This window comes from Gopherus evgoodei, chromosome 9 (assembly GCF_007399415.2).
Source record: "Gopherus evgoodei ecotype Sinaloan lineage chromosome 9, rGopEvg1_v1.p, whole genome shotgun sequence".
Taxonomy (NCBI): Eukaryota; Metazoa; Chordata; order Testudines; family Testudinidae; genus Gopherus; species Gopherus evgoodei.
Window position 1 is genome coordinate 103,291,895 of NC_044330.1, and position 14,878 is coordinate 103,306,772.

Genomic DNA, 14,878 nt, shown 5'->3' on the forward strand with positions numbered 1-14,878 from the left:
CCCTGATCTTGCAAACACTTATGCAAATACTTAACTTTCAGCATGTATGTCCCACCAAATCAATGGAACTGGTTTCGTGCTTTAAGTTAAGTGCATATGTATTTGCAGGATTGAAGAGTTAATATTTTCCACTGATTCCAGTCCTGCAGTCTTTAGACAAAACTTCCATCTGAGAGTTTTATGTACCTGAGGACCTCCAGACTGGGCTTAACACAGAAAGTTATGGGAAGGAAACCACCATTAATTTTGATTATATTTCTCCACCGTGTATTTTTGGTGCTAGATCACGGATCCCCTGTCAATATTATTCCCCTGGGGAAACTCAGTTTCCAGGGCTTAGGTGACACGCGGGAAGTTGTGGGGAAGCCCATAATAGAACCCAGGTCTGATTCTTAGTCCCCTGTTTTAACCACAAGACCATCCTTCCCTCCCTTAGAATAAACTGAGTAATTGTGTAATGTTCCCGGTAGAAGTAGATGACTAAACAGCTGAATCACCAATCATCCTGGTTACAGTAAAGGTGTGACCATTACTGTCTCACGGTCCTAGACACATCCTAGCCTTGTGTCAGCCACCTTTCTGTTATAAGGGCCTTCAGTACTCTGAAACCTAGTGGGCAGGGGTCTGCGGGCTGCAGGAGTGAATTATTTAGGAGGAGGGTTGAGACATCACTGTGTCAATTGAGATGATTTTTTTAATTAAGAAAATTCAGAAATTTTATTTTGAAAACTAAATTGGGTTTTAAGACCCTTAATCTTTGCTTGCTCTGAGTCCCTAATGTTGACTAAGCAGTTTCATACTTGCATGACAAACTGTTGTCCACTTACTACATTTTAATCTAAGGCTGAATCACTGCTTTGCAATAATAAATGGATTTTTTTAAAATAGGCCAAAAAATGTATAGGTTGACCAATATAACTATTGACACCACAGCCCTTTGAATCTCATTCAGAAGTTATTACTGGGTAGTTGCAACACAGCACGTTAGACTATATGTCTAGAAAACAGTTTAAGATTTCTCAAGAAGAGAATTTATTATTGGTGATTCCATAGCAACCGTTGTGTGATAAGAGAATGACCATGTGACTTAGGGTCAAATCCTGGTGCGTAAAGCCTACCGTACAGTGAAAAACTCTCCACAGAGCATAGGGGCAGGCTGCGATGAACCCCTGCACAAAGTGGATGTCAGCAATGCCCTGTGTGCTAAGCAGAGGCATATTATTGCCTAGGCCGACAAATTTACAGGGGCGGGAAATTTATAATAGCAGCATTTTTGTAATCACGGCATCAGTGATGCCGCGATTCTACCACGCATAGCACGTATTGAAACCACCAGTGACGGCACAACACCATTTAGTAAACGTACTCACGAGAATACTAAACATTAATAATATGACCGGAAGGAAGAAATTAAGCAGTTCTCAGTTAAAAAAAAAAAAAAGCTATACAAAAGAAAGAAAGGGAAAATGAAATTATATCAAAAATGTGCAAAATAGATTCTTTGTCGTATCAGTTAGTGCCAATAGTGAAACAGAAAAAATAGTTGAAAGTAGTAGCGAAGTAAAAAGTGAAAATATTGGTGTTGATATTAAAAATATTGATGTTTAATAAGTTCGTATGGGGCCAGGGGTGACAATTATTTCAGGGCCTAGGGGCAGCAAAATCATTAGCCTGCCACTGGTGCTAAGGGGGAACGTTCTGGTGGCAGCTCCCAGCCCCCATCCACACAAACCTTAATTTAAAATGTGTAAGTGAAGCTAGTGTTCATGGAAAGATGTCAGGTTGATAATTAAAAGCCACTTATTGAATGTTTATGGACCAGGCCCAGCATGGGTAGTTGATGTGTCTCACGCTGCCCTACCAGCATGCGTCACATGCATTTTGGCAGGATTGGATCTAGGAATGAGCCATTCAGCTCAGACTCACTCTACTGAGGTTCCTGGCAGGGTGCTCTTTAGCGCCAATTGTGAAGAGGGGTCTTGGGAAGTGGACCTCACTTGCTAGGATCTGTCTGTGGACCCTCCCTGGCATCATTTTGTAGCTTAAAGATAAAAAGCCTTTTCAGAGCTGTTTGCATTTTGCAAATCAGAACCCCAGTTCCAAGTAGAACCAGACCCGACATGACTCATCTGGAATGTGCACTAATTGATTGACCCACTTTGAGCAGGAAGGAAAAAACGTAAATTTTAAACATATAAGGCAACATTCTGATCTTGGTGTTACACTGTGTAAATTCAGATGAACTCCAGCTGGAGCTTTGTTCATGCACTAGAAGCCAGTACTCAGCTCTGTTTTTAAAGGCATAACATTTCTGTTCACACACTAAGTGATTCAAAGGGCTTCCACACAATGCATTCTTAATTTACACCTCCCACAATTACGTGGCGCACAGTAATGGCTTTGAATGAGACCTTTTAAAATTTAGGCTGCACCTCATGGATACAACCATGTAATGGGGATGAGAAATCAGACCAGGTCAGATTCCTGTTATGAGACATATAAAAGTGATTTTAGAAATCCATTTCTGAAAAGAGAATTTAGAGCTTCAATTGAAAGAAATTCATTATTGTCTTGGGGGGATAGTGCAGAGTTTGATGGAAAGAAAGGAGATTTTTAGACATCCACTGAAATTTCAATTGGTTTCTTGTTCGTAGGACGGAATTTCACAGATTTTTGTGCTCTTTCTCATAGCGAGCTGCATTCAGGAAACCCCAGAACCCTGCTTACGCACTGTGTATCAGTGTTGCCATTTCAGTGTAAACTGGGTCATTTTTCCTGTTCTGTTTCTAGTCATAATTTGAAATTACAGAGCAGGTGCCCACTGGTAAATTTTCATGTCCGGATTTGGGGTAATGGGGTGTGACACACATTTCCTAGCTTGAAAAATTACCTGGTTTGCATGACTTGTAAGGTTTCTTCTTACAGCAGCACATTTCTGTGCAAACAGCAACTTCTGTTGGGTCAGAGGGCATCACGTGCATGAGTGCACCTGGAGGAGGAATCTTGCCTCAAAACCCATATCATATAGATTCTGTGGGTCTTTCCCAGAGACCCCACAAAACCATTTGTAGTAAGAGCTGCTTGTAGGAGCAAATCTGGCCCTCAGTACTTCAGCTATGAAACTTATCTAACTGCTGGGGAACACATGACAGCAGGTTATCAGGCCAGGGAGCTACTTTGCTAATCCATCCTAAGGACTAGAATAGTTTCTGTGGCCTTTGCAGCCCACACTAGGGAAGGGAAAAATAGAGGTTCAATCAACCCCAGTCCACACCACACTGTCCTCAGAGCAAATGGATACCACAGAAACCCATGGTGCGGGACCCTATTGGATGCAGCGTGTGTGGACACCTCCCTGCAAAATCTCCTGGCATCTTTCTGCCCTCTTCTGCAACAGATCCACAGTGGTTCCACCGTGTTGGGAGCCCTGTGTGCCTGCTGAGGATTTGGGCCATATTGACGATGGTTATAGGGGAAACTCTATTTCTAGTGAAGTAGGAGGAGAGTTCTGGTGTATTTCAATGCCTTGCACTGTAGCAGTCTCTCATTTAGGAGGACATTGATCAGGAAAAAAAAATAATTCCGCTAGGATAGGGTCCCATTCTACTTTAGAAAACACAGTTCACCGCACGCCAGGGGACATTGCCACCCTAACACCAAATGTTCCCTCAGCCCCATTGACTTGAAGAAAGGGTTACTGTTCTTGAAACAAATCTAAGCCTAGAGCAACACCCCTGAGCCTGACCGTGACCCTACAGCTTCTCCACGAGTCTGGGTGGGTGGGAGTTGTGGATGCAGAGCAGCTGCAGAGTCGGTGCCTTAGCTTGCATATTGAGGTTGGATTTCTTGTGATTTATTGCATTTCTAAGATGTATGGTTATAAATAAGCAGTATTTACTGACATCCTACTACTACTCATTGAAGCATGATCACTATTTTTGCTGTATTAGGAGTGTATGAATGCCTGCTTGCCATGTATTTCATATTTCATTTATTTTTCAACATTCATAATTTTGCATGAAACCATGCTCTTTTTGGTTCTTTTGCATATTGATACTGAGGGTGTGACAATCCCTGTAACACATTAATTGCAACACTAACATTTAAATGTTGTTTTAGAATTATTGATTAAATGAACTTGGTCAGTAAAATCATCGACCACTCACTCTCATCTTCTCTTTCTTTACATATTCATTTTAGAGGATGTCTTATATCTTAAAGGTAAGGGTAGATACATCTCTTTGGCTTATTGTAACATAGAATGCTTGTGCTGTGACCTTTATTAAGCAGATCCTTCTTCTCCTGTTTGCTTTTTCCTAATTGTGCCTGCTTTTAATAATTTACAGTATGACTCAATTCTGATTGGTATATACATTTTGAACAGGTTCACCAAAAATATTTAGGACTGTGACACAAAGGCTGAATTGCATGAAAAACATGACACCCCTGTTATTTGTATAGTTACTAGATCTTTTAGCCTTGATATTTATATTACACATAACCTGTCATATACAAATGCTTTCAAAATCAATCAGAATGATTGTGGCTCAACAAAAGAACTAAAAACTTGTTTCTTATCTTTACAATCTTATCAGACACTAACTCTGTGTGTATATGCCTATATTTCATACATATGTGTATGGGAAGGTGTTTATAATTATACACACACAGATATAGTGTGTATATATATAAACACTGTATCATTTATGATATGTTCTATATTATAAACAAAAATGTAATATAGGAATTAACATGTATACAGTTCCATAGGGAATTTTATAACTGACCACAGAAAAGTTGATCATACTGATATTTCTAGTGAATTTATGTGAGTCACTTACCAAATACTTATATTTCATCTGATTGTGTTTTATTCCTCAGTCATTTCCTTGAGATACATGCACAGTTCCCATTGCTTTTACTGGGACTTGTGCACACAGACCTCGTGCAGGGAATAGCGCTAAGTGCTGTGAAGTTCCTTAACTTTATAATTGCGTGCAAAGGAGTTTAGTGCATAATGCAATGAATCACATTCAGTCTGAATTGCCCTGCTATTTTAGCTACCTTTGACTCTTATTTAGAAGGAAAGTCTGTTTCTCTATAGGATTCCAGCAAGAGTCCAAAGACAATGAAGAAGTTTCTTCCTAAAAGGAAAACGGAAAGAAAAGCATCTGATGAGGAGTTTGTTATTAGAAAAAGTAAGTGTTTTCTTTTCTGTAGGGGAGTTCTGTTTGCAAAGTAATTTACATGAGATTTTAAATGAAGACGGAGCCATTTGTTCAATGCATCCTGTGTTGCACATAAATAACTAAAGGTACTTTGTTTCTGAGATTTTTTGAAAGCCTTCGTCATACCTCATAAGCTTCCCACTATGTCATGCACAGCTGCCATCTATCTTAGTTTTGTAAGACTCTTGTGGGAATGCTTAGCATTTATATCCCTTTTACCATTGATTTAAGCATCACAAAATCACGATGAGAAAGGTAGGGAAGTTATTGTCCTCACCATACAGACAGGGAAACAGGGACCAAGATGATAATCTTCAAAGCGGTTAAGTCACAATAGCTGTGCTCTTCTTGGACAATGCAGATCACAAAGCCCAAGAAGGAAGCCAGTGAAAGCTGGGGACAAAACATTCTTTGTCAAGGGGATCTGGCTATGAAACTAACTTTCAGAGGAGATCAGGCCAGTTCAGCGTCTGCCCATCTTTAAGGAACTCTGCAAAACCTCTCTCTTCAAAAAAGCTTTCCAACATAAGAGTAGTATTCCCAATACAGGCTTCTTCTTGTACTGCTAAACCCCTGCCAACAAAAAAAATTGATAAAATCTAACTCTCCTTCTCTCCCTCTCCTCCCCCCGCCCCCCAAAAACGTTTTTATCATGCTAAGGGAGATCTGTTGGAGATTCCATGAAGTCTACTTAGGACATAACTTTTGATTTTTACGTGGAAGGGGATCAGATACTGTGATGAAGAGTGGCAGTACAAAACCCTAAAAGAGATGAGTGACTTCCCCAAGGTCACAGAGTGAGACAGTGACAGAGGCAGGATTAGAAATCAGGACGTCCTGGTTCTTAGTCGTACCTCTCTCGAGGATCCTGGCAGTGGGGTTTTAAGCCTGCAGCTTCTTAACAAGTGCACTTATTTCCCCTGCAAGTCCTGCATACCATGGGTAGTAGCTACCTCACCCTTCACAGCACTTGCTATCCAGTATCCCCATCATTCCTTTAGTCAGACCTCAGCCAGAGGTAGGCACCACTCCACTTAACTGGCCTTCCTGTGACATACAAAGCTCTCCGTCCCTATCACCTCTGCCTTACTCCCAGAGACAATACTATTTGTCATACAAGCACGGCTGTCTCTCCTCGTAAGTGAGTTTGTTGCAAGGGTTTTGAAAGAGAAAAAAGAAGCCAAAATATATTGCTTTTAGCCAATATTTGTAATGTTTTGCAGGTACTGCTGCACTAGAAGAGGATGCCCAGATTCTGAAAGTTATTGAGGCCTATTGCACTGGTGCAGGTTTTCAGCAAACTCTCAGTTCAGGTAGACACACAAACCTATTACATAATTCACAAGGTATCTGAAATGATCATCACCTCTTAGGAAAAAAACAGTGTTGCAACATATGGCAATCAAGCTTGTGCAAAGAAACCATGGTGTCTGAATCATCAAGATAAGTACATTTCATACATCTAGTGGTTTATTTGCTATTGTTTTTTCTTCTATCACAGAGGATGAGAAAGTAGGAGGTAAGATGGCAGACGCTCTGGGTTGTAGTACACAGCTACTTCACTAGCACTTGGTAGGAATTAAACAAACCTAGTTTGTGCCTGTGGCTGTGAGTAAGAGAAACTGATGCTAATCTCAGGTTGGTAGATAGCTTTTGAAAGGAAGCTTGAATATTATCTCTTGATCAGCCGCATGTTTAAGAACAAGCTGCTTCATGAGAACCCGAGTATCTAACATTTTGTGAAACTCTGGAACTACAGCTATTTATCAGTGCTGGTGAGAGATCAGAGTCAATTGGTGAACTATCAGATGAGGAAACATTTTTAAATTGGGACCCATGAAAAATGTATCTTCTAATGGTTCCTACCCTAAACAAATACTTTAATTTATAAGCAATCAAATAATTTTAGATTCAGGCAGTGCCTCCAACAACTTGCCATTTACTGCTTTAGCCTCAGTTAACTTAAGCACATGCTTAAGTCCATCCTTCTTCAGCAAAGCACTTAAGCACTTGCTGTCCCATTGAAGTCAACAGGATTTAAACACATGCTTGTATTTAAGCATGTGATTTAGTGCTTTGCTGAATTAGGCCATTGCCCATAATGTACCTTCTTTCAGTATTCCTGCTGCTTGGATTGAGAATGGCCACAGCTAATTGGGTGCTGACTCCATGTGGGTATTTAACGTATTGCAGTGTAGGCATCGTGGGGACCTAGTGGAGTCACTTCTGCTCTCATTGTTAGCGGACTTGGCCTGTCTGCCTCTGCACGTGCTGTTGAAAGTTTTACTCCTGGATGTATGTTGTTTGTGCAGAAACTAGTGGATTATCAAGGTGTAAATGGCAAGTTAGCTCAAAAGAGGAATGTTGTACGTGGCCTTTGAAGAAACCCTCTACGGCCTGGGCTACACTACTGGGGGGGTTCGAACTAAGATACGCAACTTCAGCTATGCTATTCGCATAGCTGAAGTCAAAGCATCTTAGTTCAACTTACCTGGCCATCCTCACAGTGGCGAGTCGACTGCTGCGGCTCCCCTGTCGACTCTGCTTACTCCTCCTGCCGTGGTGGAGTACGGGCGTTGATTAGTGGATCGATATATCGCGTCCAGACGAGATTGATCCTCGATACATCGAACACTACTCGCCAATCCAGGGGGTAGTATAGACGTACCCTAAGCAGGGGACATGTGTAGACAACAGGGATCCCATCCTGCCTGGAGCTTCTGGGTGCTACTGTCATATAAAAACTAAATAATGAATGGACCCAGTTCTGCCTTCAGCAGTTTCACAATGATCTATCCTCATTGGCTTCACTGGAGGTGTTCCTAATATAGACTAGGGTGAGCTAGTTCACAATTAGGCTTGTGATTTCTAAATGGTGTCAGCTGTTGTGGCAGGTTTCAGTTTTTCTTTTTGTTTGGCAACTCTTGTTTATAGGCTCTCGTAAAGACTCCCTACCTCAGGTCCTACTGCCTGAGGAAGAGAAAATCATCATAGAGGAAACAAGAAGCAATGGTCAGACTGTCACGGAGGAAAAGTGCGTGAGGTTTCCCTGTTTGCGTGTTTATGCTTTAAACTTTATGATAAATTGCAGTGGATTTTGGGTGATACCTTAAAAACCAAGGCCATGTCTTCTCTGTGTAGATGTCATTGGAAGGATATAGGTACTCAGGTCAGAACATGCCCGGTGCATCCTTACAAACTATGGCCCTTGACATTCACTGTGAGTTTCAGGTGGCAAGGAATATAAGATTGATTCCAATTTGTATTTAGCTCCTTTTCTTTTTAAAATTGGAGGCCAGATCCTCAGCTGGTGTAAATCAGCACCATTTCATTGGAGGCTATGCCAGTGTACACCAGCTCAGGGTCTGCACCTGGATTTTTCACTGTGACAGCTAAGGTAAATCCTTTTTACAGGTTATTTATTTGTAAAATCATTACTGCTCCTGCCAAGCCCCGACAGATTCATCCATCCATCCATCTTCCATGCATACCGTTCGATGTAAATGCCTTGTATGTTTTGTTGTTGAGACCTAGATAAACAATATTTTCTAAAATTTGAAAAGAGAGTTACATTTTGATGGCTGTGAGGTTTAAATACTCCTCTGCTAAGACTCCAGAACTAGGTCTCCTGGATGGACCCTCAGCACTGAAGTGCTGGCACATACTTAGCTCAGGAAATGTTAATAGCCTTGCTGGAATAAGCAGCCTAAGATAAAATACAAACTACCAGCACCTCCCCCAACTATTTGTATGCAGATATCATTCTGATGTAGATTTATTGCACCTCAGCTCTCTTATCTTAATTTTCTGCTTATTTTCTAGAAGTCTGGTAGACACGGTTTATGCACTGAAAGATCAGGTCAAAGAATTAAAGCAGGTAACTAGAGTATTTCTGCATGTGCTGTCAGTAAGAGCAGTGATTAAACAGGTGGCCTTGCTCTACCCACATTCTATCAATTAGCTGATCTTTGTTTGAGAACTCAGCTGCCTTCAAAATGATGGGTCTGATCCTGCAGCTGCCTGACAGGCATACTTAACACTGAGGGTATGGCTACACTTACAGTTTTGCAGCGCTGGTAGTTACAGCTGTGTTCGTACAGCTGTGTAGGGCCAGCGCTGCAGTGTGGCCACATTTGCAGCACTTGCAGCGCTGTTGGGAGTGGTGCATTGTGGACAGCTATCCCAGCATTCAAGTGGCTGCAACGTGCTTTTCAAAAGAGGGGGGTGGGGTGGAATGTGACAGGGAGCGTGGAGGAGACAGAGAGAATGGATTTTTGGAGTTGACACTGTTCTCAGCTCCCTGCCTTGCAAGTTCTAAGGACTGTGCCTACCTTCAATCATTTTAAAAGTTCTAACTCCCTTCCCCCACTCCTCTCTCATTCACTAAATGCAAATTATGTACTGCTAAATACCCGTCAGACCAGATCAGCAACTGCTGAACATGGACTTCTCCCTCTCCCCTTGCTGTGTGAGAGTGCTGTTTCTCTCTTCAAGCAAACAGCTGTGAACATTCCAAAGTAATTCCCCTGCCTGCCTCAGCTCGCTCAGCAAACAGGAGCTGTGTTCGTTTTTTAAATAAGCAGTTTGGCTGAACTCCGAGCTCTCCCTTTCTTCCGGTTTGTTGTGGACAGGAATTCTGGGATACCTCCTTATACCCCGGAGGTCAATAAAAGCGCTGGTGGGCGTCCACACTTGCTGACCAGCGCTGGATCACCAGCGCTGGAATCCCTACACCCGAGGCTCGACCGGGTGTACAGCCAGCGCTGCAACCAGGGAGTTGCAGCGCTGGCCGTGCTTTGCAAGTGTGGCCACATCCTAAGTTGCAGCGCTGTAACCCCCTCACCAGCGCTGCAACTCTAGTGTAGCCAAGCCCTGACATCAACTTGAGTTCTGTGTGCCAAGTGGCTGCAGGATCCGTGGGGCTCTATGCTTTGTCTCAGTATATGAAGAGTACAGAGCAGGTTTAGCCTCTGTCAGCTGTATATTGGCTTTTTAATTGTCCTGTCCTTTAATCTCTATTGTCCATAGTGTTCCTTTTATAGAATTTTGATAAACAGATGTAAAAATTAATGCCCGTTGGGGTAGGAGAGGGAAGCATCCCTCCTTCCCCTCCCCTGCACCCCAGTTCTAGATCTTATTGACTCACTCCACTACCAGAGGGCCTTGAAGTCCTGGTCCTGGAATGGGATTCCTGCTGGTGGATGCTTATGCCCATGTGAAGTCCCAGTTACTTCGATGTGGACCGGTATAGCAGCACAGCTCTGGCTGAGCAGGATCAGACTCTTAGTTTATTCAAAACCACAAGTGACCTGGTCTGCGAATCGTTGGAAACCAGCACTAAATTTTGTCAATTGTCCCTGTTTTGGGTGTGTTTGGGTTTGGGGGGGCTTCCCCACACCACCACTTTTTGGTGACGATTAAGGCCATGCTACAGCAAAACACTTATGCACATGTTTAAGTCTATTACTGTTCAGCAAAGCATTAGGCATGCATTTAACATTAACCACATATTTAATACTTTGCTTTTTTGGGCCTATAAGGTTTTTGAACTTTGCTAAGAATAAATATAGCAGGTTTTTTCTTCCCCCCCACAGGAGAGTAAAAAAATGAAACAATGTTTGGAAGAAGAGCTGAAGTCAAGAAAAGATTTAGAGAAGTTAGTCAGAAGGCTATTGAAGCAAACTGATGAATGTGCCAGGGATGAGACTGGGCGCAAGTCCTCGGTTTTAGCTTGAATTCGGGACGAAGCTGCTGGCAGTTGCGTGTGACCTCAGGCATTCTTGGGAAGCAGAACTGGATGCTTTGCCTCTTCTTGCTCCTTATTGTATTTTGTTGGGGGGTTTGGTTTTTTGTTACAAAAAAAAAAGTGGTAATGAAAAATAGTTTGTTTCTATTCCATAAGGATATAACACATACCACAAACAATTAAATAGTCAACAGCTAAAATGGTCAGCAAGGGGTCTAAGATTCACAGTTCATCTGCAGCAACTAATACCTCATTGTACCTGCTACTGGAAGCAAATAAGAAGTCTGCAAATGACTGCCACTCAGAAGAGGGGCTTGGCAGTGGTTTCCTATAAAGGAAATGTAAGCACTTTTTATGCTTTCCTTTTTATGCTTTTTAACATCCCTGGTACTTAATTTATTAAATGGAAATGTTATTGAGCTGGAGTCAGGTAAAAACCAAAAAGCAACTAGCACTTGTTTTCTGAAAATCAAGAATGGAAGTTTTCCCCTCCAAATATTCCCCCCACCCCCCATTAGTTGTCTGTAGCAAGATAGTGCCCTGCAATAGTGTGGTTCCCATGTGGCCTTTATAAAGATGAAAATGTGCAATTAACATTTTAAGACATTTTTAATTTAACTCCTTGGAGCAGTAGGATCTTGTTCTGTCATTAGCACATCAGGAAGTCACATTGGATGAAACTCTTAGCAGCTAATGGTTAACATAACAGTTAACTTCTCTTTTGCCCAAAGGCTTGTTTCTAATGTGTGACCTCTGATACTGGTTCCTGTTACACTTTCACTTTCTAAACCTCCATGTAGTGAATACGTTTTATATTTTCCCAGTGCTTTTACTTTGCCATATGTGCTCCCCCCTTTATGGAATGCACACTTGGCTTGACAAGGGGTTGCTAGAGGTTTTTTCCCCTACTTAAAACATTTGTAGTTCCTTCACCTTGGTTATGAAAAAAAGACAATGACCACTAATTACTCCGTCCACCCCAAAAGGGGCTTTATAATAGGAAACAATATTCTGCTGCAATAGGAGAAATATTTACATTTATGCTTTGACAAGAGCTGCAATGGTCAATCTCCCTCCTGTATAAGAATTTATACAGTGTTTACAAATTGCTGGCAGAAATACCAGCTAAATCAAAGAACACATACAGTGTGCATATGTAGACTATCTGGCTCTGGGTTCCCCTTGTTTTGTTATTGTTGCTTTATTTTCCTTGCTAGCAATTCGTCATTCATTTTAGCAGAAGGTCTGGAATATTCTAACTGGTGAGAATGAATATCAAGGGGCAGTGTCCCACAGTGATGTAGACACATATCATAGCACATTACTCTAAGTTCTTCATGAAGGAAATATTACAGGGAATAATTATTACCCTCCTAATGCAATTAAAGTTCAACATGAGTGGTGCAAATTGCATTTGGGGTTGAGAAGCAATTAGGCTGAAAAGCTGGATTCAAAGCGGCAGAGCATTTTCAAATGGGTTTTCATTTTATTGTGAGTTTGTTTGATTTTGATTTTTTTTTTTTTTTTTTAAATCTTGGGCCTTGTTTGCTTTGGCCAACATTCACTGTCCCTGTCCTTACTTCTCGATGGTAGGTGGTCCCTGAAGTGACCAGCTCTCTGACTCCTCTCACATTGGCATCGAGTGTGTGAAGCTGAGATGTACCGAGCTGACACTGGCCATGGCAATCTGTCCATGCCCCATTGCACGGGCACTGGGCTTTAACATGCATTCACTTCTGAAGGGCAGAAGTGTGAAATTTTGGTGTGTCGCTGGATGTCATGAAGCTGGTTCTCTGACTTCCCTAGTAACATCCCTGTGCTTAGGGTGACCAGATGTCCTGATTTTATAGGGACAGTCCTGATTTTTTGGGCTTTTTCTTGTATAGGCTCCTATTACTCCCTCCCCCTGTCCTAATTTTTCATACTTGCTGTCTGGTCACCCTACCTGTGCTGCTCCTGTCAGAGTAACTTCTCCACTGATTTTTGGGGAGCCAGAGTAGGAGAGGCAGTAATCTACCCCATGCTCCAGCAGCAGGCCAGCTGTGTCTTCTGACTCGCTGGGCTGGCATGCACTTACGCACCCAGGCCACATTTGGCTCATGAACTGTAATCAATAAGTGAACTAAGCCAGACTGTGACTTATAGTCCTGGGCAAAAGGTATAAATATATCCCTCTAGTTAGAGTTTATTTGAACCCATGCTGTGTACATATGCATGTTTATAGGATTTTTGATGTGCTGGAGGATGTGCTAGTACGTTTTTGGAACAGATGCATGTACTGAGCATAACAAGCCAAAAATAAAAGAAAAGAAATAAATAAAGGAAAGGAAGCCATGTCAAACGGAGAGCAGTGTTGCCATAGTTACTTTGTTTACAGTACTTTGTAAATAGGTTCTGGTTAGTCTGTCTTAAGATGGATGCTCTGTGTCAGCTGCCTTCCACTTGATCTTTTGTCATGTAGATTTATTTACTGTTACTACTTATGCAAGTTCAATTTTCTAATGTTTTTATTTTGAACTATTTTTAAGTGACATTTTCAACAAATAAAGAAGGATAAAAATGGCTTCTTTGCTACATCTATTGATTTCTTTGTGTCCAGTTCCCCTCTTCCCCGGGATTGGAATCCTCAAAATATAGCACCTGTTCGGTTAGGTTTTCAGTGTCTGTGTCACAGGATCGCTGATTTCTGTGAATAGACTGAGCCCAGGGCCACTGGACTGGAGCAGGGGAGCCCAATCCAGCTAATTGAAGAGGGTTGGGCTACACCTGAGCCTATAAAGTGCAGCTAATAGGCAGCTGGTGGGACAGGACTGAGACAGGCTGAGCACCCGTCAGCAGAGGTCACACTGGAGTGGAGCTGATTCCTGTGGTGGGTCTCTGGAGTAAAGGGGCAACTCCACAACTCCAAGATGGGAGCAGAGCTGGAGGAGACAAGGTGCTGCCAGGAGCTGGAGAACCAGCTGGAAGGAGTGACCTAGCAGCCTGGGGACCAGGTATAGGCTTAAGACTGTGTTCTCTTTGCTTGTTAACCTTTCTTATAAAAGAATAAACCTCCTGGCCTGGGCCTGGGCATGGAAGCGCATGCTTAGTGACAGGGCAGCAGTGCCACCCCCCCGTGTACCCACTGACAGTCTGGCATTTGGCACAAAGGCTATGCCAAGAACGAGTTGGTATGGCAATACAGAAGTCAATCTAAGGCTAGAGTTTGCAGGCTCGGTCCTATCTTATCTAGGATACAGGTTGTTGGCAGGCTCTGGCATCAGTGGATTTTACTGAAAATCCTGCCACAGTGAAATCTGGAGGTGTTCAAAATACTGCCCACAGTCAACCAGATTTATATGGAGAAGGTGAGTTGTGTGGTGATTGCAGGCTGATTCTCTGCAGCACAGGGAGGGGTGGTGGGCTGGGCTGTTGGGGAGCTGGCCACTCACTGAGTCTCTGCCTGACTCCAGCCATAGATTAGAACAGCCTGCTGAAGTCTATGTCAGCTGGCCATGGTCCCATCCTCCTCCCGTCATGCCCCCCGTGCTTGGTCTATAGGGATGTGGGTGGAAGTGCCTGCTCAGCCAGTTCTTTGTCCACTGGGCACTCCTCCATGCTGGGGGATATCCCAGCAAGCAGAGGAGTTGAGTCTCTGCTCTATTTGTGCCCCTCATGGATGAGGATTTGCTCCTTCACATGCCAGCTTACAGTACTCAGTTCTGGTCTTTCTCACTGGCTTCTGGCAGTGTAATGATGTCCTGCATCGACATCTATCTAGGTAAGTACTCTTACATGGCTCCATTACTGTAGTATCTGAGTGTCTCACTATCTTTTAATGTGTTTATCTTCACAACCCTCTGTGAGGCAGAGCAGTGCTATTGTCCCCACTGTACAGAAGAGGAACAGAGAGGCTAAGTGACTT

General features: G+C 42.6%; 1 protein-coding gene across 4 annotated transcripts in view; it reads left to right on the forward strand.

Moving 5' to 3' along the window:
• ARHGEF6 (Rac/Cdc42 guanine nucleotide exchange factor 6) overlaps positions 1 to 13,538 on the forward strand; it is a 57,008-nt gene extending 43,470 nt beyond the window's left edge. For 3 of the 4 annotated variants that reach the window (XM_030574914.1, XM_030574910.1, XM_030574911.1), the window contains 6 exons: positions 4,201 to 4,221; positions 5,105 to 5,198; positions 6,452 to 6,541; positions 8,163 to 8,262; positions 9,051 to 9,105; positions 10,823 to 13,538. In XM_030574914.1, coding sequence (XP_030430774.1) covers positions 4,201 to 4,221; positions 5,105 to 5,198; positions 6,452 to 6,541; positions 8,163 to 8,262; positions 9,051 to 9,105; positions 10,823 to 10,963 — 501 coding nt within the window. In that variant the 3' untranslated portion in view covers positions 10,964 to 13,538. The remainder of the gene's footprint in view (positions 1 to 4,200; positions 4,222 to 5,104; positions 5,199 to 6,451; positions 6,542 to 8,162; positions 8,263 to 9,050; positions 9,106 to 10,822) is intronic. The other variant, XM_030574912.1, reaches the window with a different exon arrangement.
• The last annotated feature ends 1,340 nt before the right edge of the window (positions 13,539 to 14,878 follow it).